This window comes from Trachypithecus francoisi, unplaced genomic scaffold (genome assembly GCF_009764315.1).
Source record: "Trachypithecus francoisi isolate TF-2019V2 unplaced genomic scaffold, Tfra_2.0 Lachesis_group11, whole genome shotgun sequence".
Taxonomy (NCBI): domain Eukaryota; kingdom Metazoa; phylum Chordata; class Mammalia; order Primates; family Cercopithecidae; genus Trachypithecus; species Trachypithecus francoisi.
This window is the reverse complement of record NW_022681456.1, coordinates 19,997,533-20,016,792: the sequence shown is the minus strand read 5'-3', so window position 1 is coordinate 20,016,792 and position 19,260 is coordinate 19,997,533. Positions and strand designations below refer to the sequence as shown.

The 19,260-nt window shown below is 51.1% G+C and overlaps 1 protein-coding gene across 3 annotated transcripts in view; it reads right to left on the bottom strand.

The window, feature by feature from the left end:
• RASAL1 (RAS protein activator like 1) overlaps positions 1 to 19,060 on the bottom strand; it is a 38,412-nt gene extending 19,352 nt beyond the window's left edge. For 2 of the 3 annotated variants that reach the window (XM_033220512.1, XM_033220511.1), the window contains exons 1-7: positions 18,701 to 19,060; positions 13,894 to 13,950; positions 11,110 to 11,223; positions 10,858 to 10,919; positions 3,614 to 3,743; positions 1,489 to 1,570; positions 1,255 to 1,386 (exon numbers count right to left, since the gene is read on the bottom strand). In XM_033220512.1, the coding sequence (XP_033076403.1) occupies positions 1,255 to 1,386; positions 1,489 to 1,570; positions 3,614 to 3,743; positions 10,858 to 10,919; positions 11,110 to 11,223; positions 13,894 to 13,950; positions 18,701 to 18,765 (642 nt within the window). In that variant the 5' untranslated portion in view covers positions 18,766 to 19,060. The remainder of the gene's footprint in view (positions 1 to 1,254; positions 1,387 to 1,488; positions 1,571 to 3,613; positions 3,744 to 10,857; positions 10,920 to 11,109; positions 11,224 to 13,893; positions 13,951 to 18,700) is intronic. The other variant, XM_033220510.1, reaches the window with a different exon arrangement.
• Between the last annotated feature and the right edge of the window lie 200 nt (positions 19,061 to 19,260).

Sequence of the window (19,260 nt, the reverse complement as noted above, 5' to 3'; positions counted from 1 at the left end):
CTGAGTTCATGCCACTGCACTCCATCGTGGGCAATAGAGGGAGATTCCTTCTAAATAAATAAATAAATAAGTAAATAAATAAATAAATAAGAGTTAAGTTCCTACAGCATACAGTATGTCATTTTGCTTAAGGCTGTAGTTTCCAAGAACCTATGGACCGGGCATGGTGGCTCACGCCTGTAATCCCAGCACTTTGGGAGGCCGAGGTGGGCGGATCACGATGGTCAGATCGAGACCATCCTGGCTAATACAGTGAAACCCCGTCTCTACTAAAAATACAAAAAATTAGCCAGGCATGGTGGCGGGCACCTATAGTCCCAGCTATTTGGGAGGCTGAGGCAGGAGAATGGCATGAACCTGGGAGGCGGAGGTTGCAGTGAGCTGAGACCACGCCACTGCACTCCAGCCTGGGCAATAGAGCGAGACTCCGTCTCAAAAAAAAAAAAAAAAAAACCTATGGATGACATTAAATGAGGACTTACTGTACTTCATTCCTTTTTATGACTGAATAATATTCCATTGTATCAATAGACCACATTTTGTTCATCTATAATGGACACTTGAGTTTTTTCCATTTTGGGCTGTTATGACTAATGCTGCTATGAACAGCAATGTTAGTGAACATAAGTTTTCATTTCTTTGGGGTACGTACCTAAGATTGGAATTGCTAGGTCATAGAGTAACTCTATCTTTAACTATTTGAGGAGCTGCCAGGCTCTTTCCAAAGACAGGGAAACCAAGAGAAAGAACCTGAGCCCAGGACTTCTAGGAGTAGGAGTTAAGGGCATAGGTCTGGAGTCAAAAAGATCTGAACTCAAATCCTTGCTCTGCCCTTTCTTAGCCATATGACCTTGAAAAGGCCACTTAGCCTCTCTGAGCCTCAATGTCCCCATCTGTCAAATGGGGATAGCAACAGTCCCAGCCTCATAGGGTGGCCATGAAGGTTAAGTAATGAGGCTCTGTGGGAGGGACACTCCGCACAGGGCCAGCACACAGTCATCTGTCATGCTCTCATCCCAGAATGAAAATTTGGTCCCACCCTGTGATCTTGGGTAGGTTCCTATACCTTTGACAGCCTTGGTTTCCTCACCTGTAAAACAGAGCAATGTAACTGCATCACTCCTGCCTAACCAGGGGAACCTGATGAGGCAGCTGCACATCCACCCTTCTGAGAGCCAGGAGGCTCAGCCCATCTCCCTTCCCCCTTGGAGGCACTGGGGAGCCATGAAGGGTGTTGCAGGGAGTGAGGCTCACCATGCCCAAGAAGTCATTCTTGCCCACCATGTCCCAGTCCCAGAGCTCCACCCGCAGTGGGGACGGGGCACCTGGCATCTCCCGCAGCTCCAGCACTTCATCCCAGTGGGGGAAGCGAGTCTTCTTGATGGTCTGTGGGCGAGGGAAGTGGTCTGTGAGTGGGAGAGCTGATGGGGACCCCTGCCCCACCACCAAATGCCCCACTCCTTCCTGGTTTCATTCCCCATCACTCACTGAGGTCTCCAAGCTCTGGCTGCCCCAAAACACACGTGCAAATGGGTCAGATGTGCCAGAGATGTCTCTGGGAGCCAGGTCCCTGGGAACAGATGGGGAAAGGAGTGAGGGAACACGACACCCGAGTTGGGCCTTGGAAAGGCTGTTAAGAGTATATCATTCCAATGTTGCTGGTTTCCAAGGCAATTAACTGTTCCATTGTAGGGGTCGGTCCAGCTGGGGACACCCCTAACCATGCCCGTCCAGACCCAGGATCTTCCTGTCACCACCTTATGAGAAGGCACTTGTATATCCCTATTTTTCAGATGAGGAAACTGAGGCACCAAAAGGTCATATCCTACATCACAAAGCCCAGCAAGTAGAAGTGCAGCGGGGAAGGTGAAGAGAGAGCCTCAGATTCTCTGGAGGCCCCAGATGGGAAAGTTGATGCAAAGGTTCAAAGCCTTGCTCTGTGCTCATTGGCTAGGAGACACTAGGGAAAGTCACTTCCCCTCTCTAAGTCTTCATTTCCTCACCTGGAAAATGGGAGTAATAACAGAGCAACCTCATAGAGCCAAGAGTTAGATGGGATGATGTGTGTAAAGGGCCTAGCATAGCACCTGGCAGGTGGTAGATGATCGGTTCATTTATTCATTCAACAAACACCCATGCCCACACCTTGTCTAGGACCTCCTTGCCGTTGGTTGCCATGACAACCCAAAAGTCTTACTCCAGGCAGCTTCTCCATCCCTCCTTCTTGACGTTCCCCAAACCCAGGAACACACCACCACCCCACCCCCACACCAGGGGCTGCTTCCTTCTTCCTCCTGATCCCTTCCCACCCCTGCTCAGCATCCAAAGCCTTCTTTGGTTTCCTAGGAGCTGGCCCGGTTGCTAAGCGACAGCAATCAGTCCCTCTCATGCCTGCAAGGATCCTGCACAGCCTTGTGGCTGGGGAAGGGGCCATGGGCACAAGTGAGCCTCTGCCCACTGCTGAGTCCCTCAGCCTGTCACCTGCCTCCCTGGTTCTCCCTCAAAGAGACTCTAGGGAGCCCCAGCTGGGGCCAAAGCTGGAAGCAAAAATCTGGAGGTGGTGGAAGAGGCTCAGAGAGGGCAAGGAATGGCTTTATGGTCACACAGCAAGCTAGAAATTGGAGGTCCTCTCCGATCTGGGCAGGGATTTGCCTAAAAGTGAGAGCTGGGAAGGTGAAAAAAAAAAAAGGCAGAAAAACAGGATGAGAGAGGAGTGGGGGAAGGGTGGAGATATTTGAGGGAGCAAAATGACAGAGAGCTGAGGAAGGGAGAAGGAGATGGCCATGACAAGTAGGCAAGAGGGAAAATGGGTGTCCCATGAGCTGGTGCACCTAGAGGGTCACCTGTGGGTTTTCCTGGTCTTGCGTCCATCTTGCGTCTGACTTTTCTTTGGGACAGGACCTATCTCCTTCTTACTACTCCCTCTCACATGACTTAGTGGGGGCCAATCCCTCCCTCCGCTCCAGTAATGGGCTTGTCAGTCAGGCCTGACCCATTATTCAATGTAATTGGTTCAGAGACAGGCATGCACCCCAGCCTGAGCCAGTAAAAATTCATCCCAGGACACTGGTTGGAAATGGTAGGAAACAGAAGTTTTTTTTCTGTTGGAGTGGCTAAGCTGGCAGGGCGCCAGACTGGAGCTGCTAGGGCCACCTCTCACCTAGGGAGAGGTTGCCTAAGAATGAAGCTAACTCAGAGACCAGCAGAGCTAAAAGACACATTCCTAATGGCATCGTTTGAACACCTGGACCCAGCCATGCTTGAAGCTACATGTCAGTCATATAAGCCAATAACGTAGCTCTTTTGCTTAAGTCAGTATGAATTGGGTATTTGTCAGTTATAATTTAATGACTACACCTCCACACTCACCTGTCACCTGTCATCCTGAGTGTCTGGTCTGTTGCTGCTAGTCCCTGGGGACTCAACAGGATTTTTGCCCCCAGGAACTTACAACCCAGTGAGCTTGGACTGTTTGTCCACACAGGGAACCTGACTGTCAGCCCAGAAGTGTGCTAGGAGTGAGGAGGCCCCAAACGCCAGGCAGCAGGGGAGACCCAAGGGACTCCTGCTCATTCTCAGACCACCCTCCACACCACCTCCACCTTGAGCATACCTGGCCTGAAGCACATGGCAGCGAAGGCAGCGGCCCCGCCCATCCTCCAGCATCTGCACTGACAGGCAGATCTCACCCTGCACTTCTGCATCTGGGTCCACTCGGCTCAAGTTAATCCAGCTGTCAATCCCTGGAAGGCACAGGCACTAACTAACGTTTATGAAGTGCCTACCATGTACTGGGCATTGTGTTAACTTAAAAATTCAATTAATGTTATTTTCATTATTATTATTATTATTATTATCATTAGAGACAGGGTCTGGTTCTGTTGCCCAGGCTGGAGTGCAGTGGCACGATCTTGGCTCACTGCAACCTCTGCCTTCTGGGCTGAAGCGATTTTCCTGCCTCACCCTCCCGACCAACTGGGACTTCAGGCATGCACCACCATGCCTGGATAATTTTTGTGTTGTTTTTTAAAGATGGGGTTTCACTATATTGCCCAGGCTGGTCTCGAACTCCTGAAATCAAGCGATCCACCCACCTTGGCCTTCCAAAGTGCTGGAATTACAGGCATGAGCCACTATGCCCTGCCTCAATTAAAATTAAAAAATGTGTTAAGACCCTGGCTTCTGATAGAGGTGCTGTAATTATCCCCATTTTCAGATGAGGAAAATGAGGCACAGGGAAGAAGAGTTTTGTCCATGGTCTCACAGCTAGTAAATGGCAGAGCTAGAATTTAAATGCAGGCAGTATAGTTAGTTCTAGGGCCAATGCTCGTAGCCATGTGCCATCACACACTTCACCCTGGTATAGAAAGAACTTCATCATGTAATCCCAGCATACTCTCCCCTCGAAAAAATCTTGGGCATTTCTCCCTCTCTGTATCTCTCAACACTTTGAAGATATTGTTCCACTGACTTCTAGCTTTCCATCACCAGGCTGGAGTGCCATGGTACAATCTCAGCACACAGCCTCAGCCTCCCAGGCTTAAGTGATCCTCCTGCCTCAGCCTCCCCAGTAACTTGGACTACAGATGTATATCACCACAGCCAGCTAATTTTTTGTGTTTTTTGTAGAGGCGAGGTTTTGCCATGTTGCCCAGGCTGGTCTCAAACTCTTGAACTCAAGCTGTCTGCCTGCCTTGGCCTCCCAAAGTTCTGGGATTACAGGCAGGAGCCACCATGCCCAGCTTTTTCTATCTATTGTAATTCTAAGGACTATGTCTCTGATGCACTGCAGTTTCATCACAATGTGTCTAGATACAGATTTTTTAAAATCCTGCTTAGTAGAGATTGTGCTTCTTCTATTTATGGAATCATATCCTTCCTTTAGTTCTGCAAAATTCTAGATGATTGATTTTTAAAAATTATTTCCTCTTCCCAATTTTTGTTAAAATTTTTGCCTGTCTCTGATTTTTAAAATTCTATCCTTCTCGAACTCCAATTAAATAAATGTTAAACCTCCACAGTTATTTTCCATGTCTCTGAACTTCTATTTTATCTTTTTCTCCTTTTCCTCTGAAACAAATTCTGAATAATTTCTCTAGACCTTTCTTCCAGTTCACTAAATCTCCCTTTAACTATGAATAATCTGATGTTTCACTCAACCACTCCATTTTTTATTTCAACAATTACACTTACCTCTAAAAGTTTTATTTGGTTCTTTTTTAAAATCTGCCTGCATAATTACTTGTAATTTATTGCTGTTGTTGCCAACCTTTCTTGTGATTACATCTTTTATTTCTTTAAATCTGATTCTTTTTAAAAATCCTGCACATTATGATTACAGAATCTAAAGTCTTTGTGGGTCTAAATCAAATGATTATTGTTTCTGCTGACTATTGCCCATGGTGTCTCATTTCCTTGTGTGTTTGCTGATCTTTGATTGTGAAGTCGTGTTTGTTGAACTTACTCTGGGAAACCTAAGGAACACGCTTATCCCTAGAGAGGAGCAGGAGTTGGTTATTCCGGGACCCCTTGAGGGTCTCAGCCTAAGGGAGAATTCTTATGTTGAGTAACATCCACCTTGCCCCTAGTCCAAGTTTTAGTCTCTTTGTTGACTGTAGAATTGATATTGACCTTTGCTTTCAGGGAAATCCTTCATGGTTTCCTTGCTTTTTGTTTACCATTCCCTGTTAGGTGTTAGCTAATGGTTTTTGTTTTTGTTTTTGTTTTCGTTTGAGATGGAGTCTCACTCTGTCACCCAGGCTGGAGTGCAATGGCATGATCTCAGCTCACTGCAAACTCCGCCTCCCAGGTTCAAGCTATTCTTGTGTCTCAGCCTCTCGAGTAGCAAGGATTACAGGCACCTGCCACCATGCTCGTCTAATTTTTGTATTTTCAGTAGACAGGGTTTTCACCATGTTGGCCAGGCTGGTCTCGAACTCCTGACCTCAAGCGATCCGCCAGCCTCAGCCTCCCAAAGTGCTGGGATTACACACATGAGCCATCCCACCCAGCTTCATGATTCGAGATGGAAAAAATACTGAGGGATTTCCTGTTCTGTAAAGAAGTTTGGCCTGGCATGGTGGCTCACACCTGTAATCCCAGAACTTTGGAAAGCCGAGGCGAGCTGATCACCTGATGTCAGGAGTTTGAGACCAGCCTGGCCAATACGGCAAAACCCTGTCTCTACGAAAATACAAAAAAAGTTAGCCAGGCATGGTGGTGCACTCCGGAAGCTGAGGCAGGAGAATCGCTTGAACCTGGAAGGCAGAGGTTGCAGTGATCTGAGATCATGCCACTGTACTCCAGCATGGGTGACAGAGCGAGACTCTGTCTCAAAAACAAAACAAAAAAAAAAAAAGTTACCGCAAGTCCAACAATGTATTAGGAATCCTATTTAATCCAGCATCTCACTGTTGTGTAGCAGGAAAGCACTTTCGAGGACTGAGTCCCTCCAGCTGCTGAAAGTAGAAGTCCCATTTCACATCTCTCTATCTCCACTGTTGCCTCCACATTTCTGTCCCGCTTAAATAAATAAAAAACACCCATATGCATGCAGACACATGGACACATTCCTTCTTTTCTTGCTGCCTGTTCTGTGGAAATGTGTTCTGTTTTCCTATCCACGTCCACAAGTTCCTGGAAGCCAGGCCTCATACTTCACTCATATAATTTCACTCCCCTGAGAGGATGTTTGTTTGTTTGTTTGTTTGTCTTTGAGATGGAGTCTCGCTCTGTCACCCAGGCTGGAGTGCAGTAGCACGATCTTGGCTCACTGCAAGCTCCGCCTCCCAGGTTCACACCATTCTCCTGCCTCAGCCTCCCAAGTAGCTGGGACTGCAGGTGCCTGCCACCATGCCCAGCTAATTTTTTGTATTTTTAGTAGAGATGGGGGTTTCACCATGTTAGCCAGAGTGGTCTCGAACTCCTGACCTCGTGACCCACCCGGCTCAGTCTCCCAAAGTGCTGGGATTACAGGCATGAGCCACCGTGCCTGGAGGATGTTTGAGGTACACTAGGTACAGTTCAGTGGGCCGATTAAGAGCACAGATTTTGGAGGCAGACACAACCTGGGTTGGACTCCGATTTCTGCACCTTCTAGAAGGAAGAAGTCACCTCCCCTCTCCATGCCTCTGTATATTGGAGATTATTTTGGTGGACACTTCACCGGCGTGTTGAGAAGTAAATGTAAAGTGCTTAGCACCATGCCTGGCATATAGTAAACCCTCATGAAATAGGATTATAATGATGATCAGCACATAGTAGGTTTTCAACTAATTCCCACTGAGAGAAATAATGCATTATTCAATAAATGGTATTGAGACAATTAATAGTCATGAAGACAAAAAGTAATAAAGTTTTATCCTTACTATACCTTATATCTAGGTAAATTCCAAATAGATCAAAGACGTAAATGTGTTTTTTGTTTAATGCAATAAATGGCCAGACATGGTGGCTCACACCTATAATCCCAGCACTTGTGGTGCCAAGGCAGGAGGATTGCTTGAGGCCAGGAGTTCAAGAACAGCCTGGCCAACATAGTGAGACCTTGTCTCTACAAAAAAAAAAAAAATATATATATATATATACACACACACACATACACAACACATATATATGTGTGTGTAATACATTAATGTTAGAAGGAATTATGTTTTAAAATGTTCCTCTTAATCTTAGAGTTGGGAAGTTCTTTTTAGTTCTAACAGAAAATTCAGAACCAAAAGTAAATATGATATTAAATATAGAAAAAGAAATTTTATACATGAAAAAAGTATAGGCAAAGTCAAAACATGAGAGACAAAGGGAGAAAAAATATTGCAGCTAATATGACAAAGAATTAACTCCCCCAATATGTAAAGAGCTCCTACAAATCAATGAGAAAAGGCAAACAACCTAGTGGGAGGGGGGGAAATTCATGTATGAGTAGACAATAAGTGGAAGAGAAAATAAAGTGATTCTTCAAAGCTGCATATAAAAAAAGCTCATGGACAAGTGCAAAATGAGGCTGGGCTCAGTGGTTCCCGCCTGTAATCCCAGCACTTTGGGAGGCTGAGATGGCCGAATCATGAGGTCAGGAGATCGAGACCATCCTGGCTAAAAAGGTGAAACCCTGTCTCTGCTAAAAATACAAAAAATTAGCTGGGCGTGGTGGTGGACACCTGTAGTCCCAGCTACTCAGGAGGCTGAGGCAGGAGAATGGTGTGAACCCAGGAGGCAGAGCTTGCAGTGAGCAGAGATCATGCCACTGCACTCCAGCCTGGGGGACAGAGCAAGACTCCGTCTCAAAAAAAAAAAAAAAAGAGAGAGAGAGAGAGAAGTGCAAAATGAACGTATGCTGCTGAGGCAATATTTCACCTATCAGATACAAGATCAGAAAGTTTGATAACTGGCTGGTCTGTGTGCGGTAGTATTTACAACTAATTGATCACAAAAAGTTTGATAACTGTTTGCGAGAGTGTGGGGTGAGTGAATTGTTACCTCTTCCATGGAGGGTGATATAACAACAACTATCAAGTATGCAAATGTGTGTACTCTTTAATTCAACTCTAGGAATTTATCTGACTGATGGATATAACTTACATATGTGTGAAATTTTATTTGTACAGGCTAGTTATTGTAGCATTGCTTGAACCAGGGAAAGACTATGAACTCCCTAGATGCCATCAATAGGGAACTAGTCAAACAAATAATGGTAAAGCCACACAATGGAGCATCACGATGCCGTCCCAAACGAAGAATGCGGAAACTCTGACAGCACTGTTACCGAAAGATCTCAGAGATACTTAGTGAAGTAAAAAGGCAAGGTACAGGCCAGGTGGGGTGGCTCATTCCTGTAATCCCAACACTTTGGGAGGCTGAGGCGGGTGGATCACTCGAGGTCAAGAGTTCGAGACCAGCCTGACCAACATGGTGAAACCCCATCTCTACTAAAAATACAAAAATTAGCCAGGTGTGGTGGCAGACCCCTATGATCCCAGTTACTCATGAGACTCAGACAGGAGAATTGCTTGAGCCCAGGAGGCGAAGGTTACAGTGAGCCAAGATCACGCCATTGCACTCCAGCCTGGGTGACAGAGCAAGACTCCATCTCAAAAATTAATTAATTAATTAAAAAATTTTAAAGGCAAGATACAGAGTAGAGTGTAAAAGGCTGCAATTTGTATAAGCACAGAAAAATGCGGCTTTTTTTTTTTTTTTTTTTTTTGAGACGGAGTCTTGCTCTGTTGCCCAGGCTGGACTGCAGTGGCGTGATCTTGGCTCACTGCAAGCTCCGCCTCCTGTGTTCACGCCATTCTCCTGCCTCAGCCTCCCTAATAGCTGGGATTACAGGCGCCCGCCACCACACCCAGCTAATTTTCTGTATTTTTAGTAGAGACAGAGTTTCACCTTGTTATCCAGGATGGTCTCAATTTCCTGACCTCGTGATCCGCCCGCCTTGGCCTCCCTAAGTGCTAGGATTACAGGCGTGAGCCACCGCACCCAGCCAGAAAAATGCAGTATTAAGAGCACAGACTCGGCTGGGTACAGTGGCTCACACCTGTTATCCCAGCACTTTGGGAGGCCGAGGCAGGCGGATCACTTGACGCCAAGAGTTCAAGACCAGCCTGGTTTCACATGGTGAAACCCTGCCTCTACAAAAAATACAAAAATTAGCCAGACGTAGTGGTGCACACCTGTAGTCCCAGCTACTTGGGGAGTTGAGGTGGGAGAATCACTTGAGGCCAGGAGGTTGAGGCTACAGTGAGCCAAGATTGCACCACTTCACAACAGCCTGGGTGACAGAATGAGACACTGTCTCACAAAAAAAAGCACAGACTCTGGAACTAGGCAACTTTGGTTCAAATCCTGGCTGTCTGACTTAATAATGTAATCTTGAGCAAATCATTTAACCCTCCGTGCCTCAGTTTATTCACCTATAAAGTGGGCATTAATAATTACAGCACCTACCTCTCAGGGTTATGATGAACCTACCTCACTGAGTCCATACATGTAAAGAACTTAGTGTTAAGAATAATATTTATACATATGTATTTATTACATATAAACATATGTTGTATGTTTATATTTATATATACAGTATATAAATGTTTGCTGCTATTACTATTTTTAAATTATATTTAGTAGCGAGGGCGTCTCCCTATGTTGTCCAGGATGCTCTCGGACCCCTGGGCTCAAGCGATCCTCCTGCCTCTGCCTCTGCTTCCCAAGGTGCTGGGATTACAGGTGTGACACACTATGCCCAGCCTGCTATTACGACTGTTACTTGCTTATATATGTTTAAAGTATTTCTAGAAGGACACACAAGAAGCTGACAATGTCAGGAAGGGAACAGAGTAGCTGGGATGCTTATTGTAAAATCTGAATATTGAACTAGGCAAACAAATTAACTGCTCAAAAACTAAAGACAAGGCTGGGCATAGTGGCTCACACTTGTACTCCCAACACTTTGGGAGGCCAAGGGGGGAGGATTGCTTGAACCCAGGTGTTCAAGACCAACTTGGGCAACATAGCAAGACTCCATGTCTACAAGATATTTCTGAAAAAATTAGCTGGGTGTGGTGGTGTGCACCTGTAATCCCAGCTACTCAGGAGGCTGAGATGGGCGGATCGCTTGGGCCCAGAGGTTCAAGATTGCAGTGAGCTATGATAGCACCACTGCACTCCAGCCTGGGTGACAGAGCAAGACCTTGTCTCTAACAACAAGAATTAAAGACAAACAAAAAGTAAAGACAAAAGCAACAAGAGAAATAAGTTTCCACTGAGGGCTCTGTGCTTCCCTGTGCCACGTGCTATGCCCCTGCAAATGCCCACCCTGGGCATGGCCCCCTCCTCCCTCTGCCCGTGCCCCTCGCCCACCTCTGGGGTCAGCTGTAATCGCCTCCCTGCTCAGCGAGATCTTGCCGATGACGTCGTCGTGCCTGGAGGAAGGTGGGCACGTGAGGGTCCGAGTCAGGGGTCCCTTTGCCCCACCCAGAGAGAAGTGGGGGCAGGTGTCAAGGTCTGGGTGGGAGGGCACACCCTCAGGGGTGTGGACCCACATCCCCTCTCCCCTCAGGTGCCCAGGCTTGGGTCCCCAACCCACACATTCCAGTTTCCCCAGCCACACACCCGACGGTGTCCTCGTCCAGCACGTAGAAGGCCAGCTGGTGGAAATCCAGAGGCAGGTGCACAGTGTACTCCTCCCCCCAGAAGGGGCCCAGGCTCCTCCAGACAGTCGCTGTCCTGTGAAAGGAGGTGCAGGGGGCTGGGGGTCCTTGGGCCACACAGGAGGCAGACACCTGGAGACCCAGACACATACACACACACACACACACAGAAATCCAGACAAACACACACACTCAGAGACCCCCACACGAACCCGGCTAGGGGCCCAGACACGCACACACACCCAAGGACAGCCACTCCAAGATCCTAGATATGTACTCACCCAGGGACACTGGAGCATGTACCAATCCAGGCATAGACACACACACACCCCCCAACACTCACATACCCAGAGTATCAGACATACACCAGAGATCTCAACACACACACACACAGAGGCACATACACAAAACACACGCATGATCCTACACACACACACACACACACACACACAGGGCCCCAATACACAACTAAGGTCCCAGATACACAGAGACCAACAGACACGCACAGCGACCCGCAGAAACATATGTGCAGATATACACACACCGATTCACACTGAGACAGAGTCGCTCACAGATACGTCAAGGAGGCCAGAGACAGAGACACATTTACACATAAGCAGATACACATATGCACCCTCAGAAAGTCCTAAAAATATGTGCCTTTGTGTTTGGAAATACAGACACGAGGCACATGCAGATAGACACACAGAAAACAGACACAGTCATGAAAATAGACATATGTCAGGAACACAGAGACACACTCGGAGATCCAGAGACACACACTCACAGCTTACAATGATATAAAGCAGATACACATAGACACACACACACACACAGAGTCATACAAACACAGTCACTGACACACACACACACAATTCCATTCCTTCATTTGTTCATTCATTACTCCACAGACATTCACTTGGACTATGGGCCCAGCCTGTGCTGAGTTCCAGGGATCAGAGGAAGAGGTGTGAGGGTTTACCCCACAGGTCCCCCTTCCACAAGCAGGCGCTGTCTCCCAGCAATTAGGACATGATGGGAGAAGTCCTGGGATTGGAGTTAGCTCGATGGCCCCTGGTTGGGTCTTGGGGGTAGGGTCGGAGGGGATCAGGGAAGACTTCCTGTAGGAGCTAGTCAGGCAGCGTGGGGAGACACAACGAGCACAAGGACAAGTATTCCAGAAGGCTGGAACAGCATGGGCAAAGGCCCTGTGGCAGCAATAAGTTTGGTGAGCTGAATAGGAAGGTGACTGGTGGGAATGGGGGAGGGAGAGGGGCCAGGAGACAGGTGGTGAGCAGGGGACGGAGCACTCAGGGCTTTGAAGTACACAGTGAGCGGGAGGGAGGCACAGGAGGAATGGGGACCAAGACAAGCCCAGAAACAGGTGCACACGCACAGCATCTCTGCCCTGACACCCCTGCATGGGTTTTTCCCTTTACCCAGCAGAGAACAAAGATTCTGCTTTGCCCAGTAAAGACACAGCCACATTTGTGGATGCAAAGTTTGGTTCTCATACCTGTTGCTCCCTTCCTCCCTCCTTTCACCACACTGTGCCCTAAGAAAGAGTGCACATATGTGCACGCGCGCACATACACACACACACTGCTTTCTTCGTCCAGCCCAGTGGCACCAACCTCAGATGGACCCCCAGTGCTTCCTCCCAAATACCCTCTTTCCCCCAACCTGACCTTTCCCAGTCAAAGGTCTTCTGAACATTCCCCAGCTCCTGAGCTGAAAGGCTTCTTACAGCCCAGAGAGGGAGAGACAGCAGCCTGGGGTCACACAGAAAATCAATCTGTGGGGTTGGGGTGGTGTCAGGGACTGTATCAAGGGGCCAGCATGAGCACAGGGAGGACAGTGGAGGGAAGTCAGTGGAGAGGGGAGCTGCAGCTGGCCCCTCCCCCAGGCAGGCTCCCCACCCCCAGCTCTGAGCCCATCTGGACCTGAATAGGAGCATCCTGAATCCTGCTGTCTCCATAGGAACCAAGGCCTCAGCCACCCACCAGCCCACCCACCCCCATCAGGCCCCTGAGAGCTCTCCCTCGGCCTGCGGGGGTGGGAACCAAGCAAGACCCAACCTGATGTCCCCCTGCAAGACTCACAGACACCCCAAACATCCTCACACCCTCACATGTGTCCACACCAGTGCCTGTGTGACCAAATTGGCAGGCATTGGTGTTCACATGCATGTGCAGGGCAGCCATGTGCACGTGCATGTACACATACACTACACTGGTACACACACATGAGCCTGTGCCCTGCACACCCACGAGGACATATGCACATGGTCACAGGCGCTCACACTAGCCCCGAAACATCCCCCACCCTTGCAACTCACAAGCAGGCCCAGCTGGGCAGGTGCACACACAGACACACATGCACGCGCCCATGCACACAGATATCCCCAGTGCCCGCAGCACCCGGCAGGCCCGGAACCAGCCAGTCCAGTCAAGCGTGAGTTGCCCGCCCCCAGGGAGGCCACTGTAGGAGGCACAGGCTGGCAGCGCTGAGTCAGCCCCAGGGAGCCAGCAGGGACAGCATCAGGTCCAGAGGGTGAAGGCAGGGCTGGTTGGGAAGAGGAGCTGGCAGTCCCAGCTGTGCACAAATCACCCCCCTTCAGGCCTGCGAGTCCCCCTCAGGGTAAGCACCCCTTTAAATGTGAATTATTGGTCCCAGACTCCCCAGGTCTAGAAAGAGACCCTTGCCTTCCTCCTCTCCCCCCAGGCCTGGTGTCGCCACCCCTCACCTGGCCACCACCTCGTCGTCCACTTTCACTAGGCAGTAGGGGTCGCTGCTCCCAGACCTGCAGAAGGAGGGGGTTCAGGGAGGAAGCAGGTTGACAGGGCAGCCATGGGTGGAGGGTCCCAGTCATGACACAGGCAGGGGAGATGGACGCACAGAGAAGGGGACTTGCCCAGGGTCACACAGCAAGTCCAGCTCAGAAGTAGAACCTCAGGAGACCAGCAGAAGATGTCACAGCTGCCCAGGCCACCACATCTGTGCGCTCTGGGCTTCCACCCATAGAAATAGAATCGGGAGGCCTGAGGCCAGCAGATTCAGAGTCCTGGCCCCGAAAAGCCCAGTGCAGAGGCCCAGAGCATGTCAGGGGGAGCATCTTGAATGCCTGGCTTCACCACCCTCTGGCTGTGCCATCTCAGCAAGTCCCCTTCCCTCTCGGCCTCAGTTTCTCTGCTCTATAAATCAGGTGTGATGCTCACACACATACCTCCTGGGGGCTGGAGGAACTCAAATGCTGGGCTGGATCATGCTCTGGCCCCCAGCTCTCCCCTGCAGGGGCTTTAATGCTGTGTCCCCAGCTTTTCATTTCATTGGGAGCTTCCCTGGGGAGGGGACTCCCCATTCCTCAGCCCTCTACAGGGACAGACTCAGCGGACCCTCCCTACAGGCAAAGACCAGGGAACCCAGGCCTCAAAATCAACCCTCAAAATCTCTTAAGATGTGCTGCAGCCCCTTAAGTAGCTATAAGTCATCTGCCAATTCAGGCCAGCTCCATCCCCCCTTCATAATAACAGTCACCTGCAAATCCCAAGCTGTCTAACAGGCCCCTCACTTCCTCCTCCATCCCATCACACAGGCCTCCTTTGTCTTTCATCAGGCCCCGGGCCAGCCTCAGGGCCTTTGCACCTGCTGTTCCCTTTGCCTAAGACACTTTAGCCCTGATACTACCATGGCTGGCTCCTTCCTGCCATTCAAGTCTCAGTCCAAAGTCACCTCCTCGAGAGGCTGTCCCTGGCCACCACTGTCCTGTCTAAAATGACCTCTATCTAAAATCATCTTCTTTCTTCTTCTTCTTTTTTTTTTTTTTTTAAGACAGAGTCGGCCGGGCGCGGTGGCTCAAGCCTGTAACCCCAGCACTTTGGGAGGCCGAGGCGGGCGGATCACGAGGTCAGGAGATCGAGACCATCCTGGCTAACACCGTGAAACCCCGTCTCTACTAAAAAATGCAAAAAACTAGCCGGGCGAGGTGGCGGGCGCCTGTAGTCCCAGCTACTCAGGAGGCTGAGGCAGGAGAATGGCGTGAACCCGGGAGGCGGAGCTTGCCGTGAGCTGAGATCCGGCCACTGCACTCCAGCCCGGGCCACAGAGCAAGACTCCGTCTCAAAAAAAAAAAAAAAAAAGACAGAGTCTTACCCTGTCACCCAGGCTGGAGTACGGTGGTGCGATTTTGGTTCACAGAAGTCTCTGCCCCCCAAGTTCAAGCGATTCTCCTGCCTCAGCCTCCCGAGTAGCTGGGATTACAGGTGCACACCACCATGCCTGGCTAATTTTTTGCATTTTTAGTCCAGACAGGGTTTCACCATGCTGGCCAGGCTGGACTCCACCTCCTGGCCTCCAGTAATCCACCTGCCTCGGCCTCCCAAAGTGCTGGGATTACAGGAGTGAGCCACCGCGCCCAACCTCCCTTATTTCTCTATGTGTTTAGTGTCCGTCTCCCCACCTCCCTGCCACTTCCAAACTGTGAACTCCTGGGGAGAGTCTGTGTCCCCCTTTTCCCCACCTCCGCCCCCACATCTAGCATGCATTGGCCCTCCAGAGCTATTTCTGAATGACTGGGTTTATGGAGTGCTTTTTCTGGAGGCAGGGAGTAATAGTGGAGATAGGACTGGAATCCAATTTTATGGTCTCCCACTCGCGTTCTTAAACCAACGCCCCCTCTACCCATCCAAATGGCCCTCTCCCTCGATGCTCCAGCACCACTCCCTTGATCTCTGCCACCGTCTTTCTGTCCAGTTTGTATAGATCCACAAACGCCTCAGGAAAGAGGGATGTTGGCGCTAAGAGTTGGCTCCAACCTGAACCTATCTTGCTGGATAAGCCCTTCCCTGTGCCTCAGTTTCCCTCTCTAGACTCCTTCCCTTATCCCCCTCTGGCTGGACGCTCCAATGCCTCCATTTCCCTACCTGGCTTCTATCCCTGAACACTTTAGACAGGTGATGGTCCGTGTCTTCATGAACTTCTGCGGGTCCCACCTCTGAATCTCCTTCTGTGGAGTGCCCCAGGCCTCAATTTCCCCTTCTGGCTCCATCCCAAATCCATTGGACTGGGTAACCCCATAAGCCTCAGTTTCCCCATCTGGGCTTCACCCTCAGACACCTGTGGCTGGGTAATGCCCTGTGTCTCAGTTTCCCTCCCTGGGTTCTCCACCCCTAAGCTTCCTTTATGCAGGCTCCCATTCCTCAGTTTCCCCAACTACAGATGTGGAGTCAGATGGGCTGGGATCCCAGTAGCAGAGGGCTGGGAGACACGCCCCATCCTGCAGAAGCAGCCTGACCTCCAGGCCCTCCTGGGAGCCGAGCTCAGCACTAGTCAGCTGCAGGGCTCTGACGCATGAGGGCCTTATCAGACTCCTATCAGGGAGGGCAATGGTGGCAAGAGGGAGTGGCTTCTTCCAGACCCCTGATCTCTGCAGACTTGTGGCCTCTCCCACGGCCCCTGACTCAGCTCAAGCTTGGGAAAGCAGGCCCCTCAGCCATCGCTTGCCCAGTCTGGTTTGGGCATGGAGTAGTCAGAGTTCAAATCGCAGCTGGGTGATCTTAGGCAAGTGACTTTGCCGCTCTGTTCCTCAGTTTCCCCATTTGTAAAATAAGAGATGCCAATTGGACTATATGAAGTGTTAAGCACAGGGCCTGTCCATGCTAAGCCCTTGGTGACTGACTGCTACTATTTTTAATAGTAAAAACTCTAAAATTACCTGAAGAGGCCTCCTCCCAGGCCAGAATGGACGCCCCCAAAACCTGGCAATGCTTTAGGCAGAGTCTGGGCCCTTTCCCTTAGGAGAAGAGGGAAAAAACACACCCCACCTAAGAGCCCCCATGGCATCCAAGCCTACAGGAAGCCTACAGGAAGAGCCCCTTTGAAGAAGGGTGCTGACAGCTGGGGAAACTGAGGCACAGTGGCTGGACCCCCCCATCCCCAGCTGGGGCTAAGTGACTCCTCCCTACCCTTGCTCTAGGGCATGACCTATTTCATAGCTCACTGGCCCAGGAATTGGGGGCAGGAAGGGTGGTCAAGAGCTGCAGGAACCAGGCATGACTCAAGTCCCTTCTCCAGAGAAGCAGCAGGTTACCATGAGCCAGTGTCCAGGTGCAGGGGAGACACCCATCGCCCCCTCATGACCTCTCACCCGGACTGGTAGAGGGGCCAGAGCTCAGTGAGTGAGAACCCTGTTTCTGGAAAGGACTCCTTTCACCGCCTAGCAACTGCCAGGCCCCCAGCCTGGCCTCAATGCCCTAACAGTGTAGGCTGTCTCATTCCCAGGGGCTCTGAGGGGACATCTCAGAAAGAGGGGGGCTTGTCCAGTCACTGAACTGTCACAGCCCACACTCTGCTTCTCATTCAGGGCGTGTTTATTTGGAGTAGCCGATGAGGATGAAGGGTGGCAAAACTTGCTCTCAACAGCTGCCCCCTTGACACAGCTGCAGTGTTTTGGGGCTTGGGAGTGTCATAAAATCAGGCAGGAAAGTCCTCTCTGGGAGTCCACAGCTTGGGGAATCAGCACAGAGCTAAGATTGAACCTCGACACAGGCGAAGGCTCCCAATACATGCTCCTGCTCACCTGGGCCACAGGGGAACTCCTAACAGGTCTTCTACCCTCCCAGCTGGATGATAGACCCCAGGCAACCAGACGGGACTCGGGTCCAGAGCTCTCATTGCCCAAATGGAAACCAAGGCCCAGAGAGAAGCAGGTTCAAGGTCACACAGCACATGTCCTCCAGAGGATCCCACACCTGTCGCAGGTGCTAAGGCCCTCAGAGCCCCTCCTGGGCGCTAGGCCAAGCAGGAGGGGGACCCCCACACACACATTCTGCTGATTCAGCAGCTGCTGACTCAGCCCCCGGGGGAAGCATATCTCGGGACTTGGTAGTGAAGGGAGTCATAGGGTCCCCCAATCCCATCGCATCTGGCTGAGGAGGGGCTTGCAGCGGGGAGTTGGCTCTTCAAGCAGTTCAGCTCCCCAGGAAGGCCCACACGAGGCTGGGAGCCACAAGACTGGGGAGCTCAGGGCTTGGGGTAAAAGGGACCCTGGAGGGCCACCTGGTGACACTCTGCAAACCTAAGCACCAGATCCACACAGGATGTTGGGGCTTATCTGATCCCAGGCCCTCCAAGGGTCCTCCCCAGGGTTCGCTTGCTAGGCCCCCACTCCAGCCTGGAGAAGCCGCCTCCAACACATGACTGGACTAAGGAAGAGACCCCCCGGCTTTGTCCCTCCCAGATCTGACAGAATCTGGTCCTCTAATCCCCTCTTCAGCTCTGGAAGACCCCCTTTAATACATCCCTGGAACAAAGACATCCCCTCCCCTGCCCAGGGGTGGGGCGGGACATCTGCTAAGTCTAGGTGCCCCCCTCCCACCGGGACAGCCATGGGCATGGGGCCTCTCGCCCCTTTAAAGCGGATCTGCCCCAATACCAGTCTTAGACAAGAACCCCTCGCCCTCCTGCCAACCCGCTCTGGCACGCGGAAAGGACGATCCCGGCCCCACCCCAGGCCTTGCGCGCCCATCACCCCCAAGCGCCCGGGAGGTACTCACACGTCCTTGGCGGGCAGCGCGCGGCCCTCCACCACGCGAACATTCAGGGAGCTGCTCTTGGCCATGGCGCCTAGCCACAAACTTTCCAGGCAGAAGGGCGCTCAGGTTCCGAGGTTGGACCAGGGGACGTCTACATGTCACCTGTTTCAAGCCTAGCGCCCTGCCTCGGGGTCCCGGTGCCGCCTGTCCAAGACCTGGGTAGCTGGACGGGAGACTTCCGAAGGAGGAGAAGGTGGAGGTGCCTGGGGAGGGAGCGCCCGTCCGGACTCTACAGGTAGGAGCCTTGCTGCAAGCAGGAGGAGCGCGCAGGGGGCGCAGCGGGCTCTTGCCTAGGCGTCTGGAGCTCCAGGCAAGCGGGCTGGGCGGGCAGGGGGCGGGAGGGGCGGCCCAGGGACCTCCCCCCAATCCCGCCTCCCATGGGGTACCCCGCCTGACCCCGGCCCCCCTCGCGCGCCCTCTGCCGGCACCCCAGTCATGCGCGCCAGAGCGCACGGGCGGCGGAGACCAGGGTGCACTACCAGGTGGGGAGGGGCCCCCGTCCTGATGGGCGTGGCCGCTGG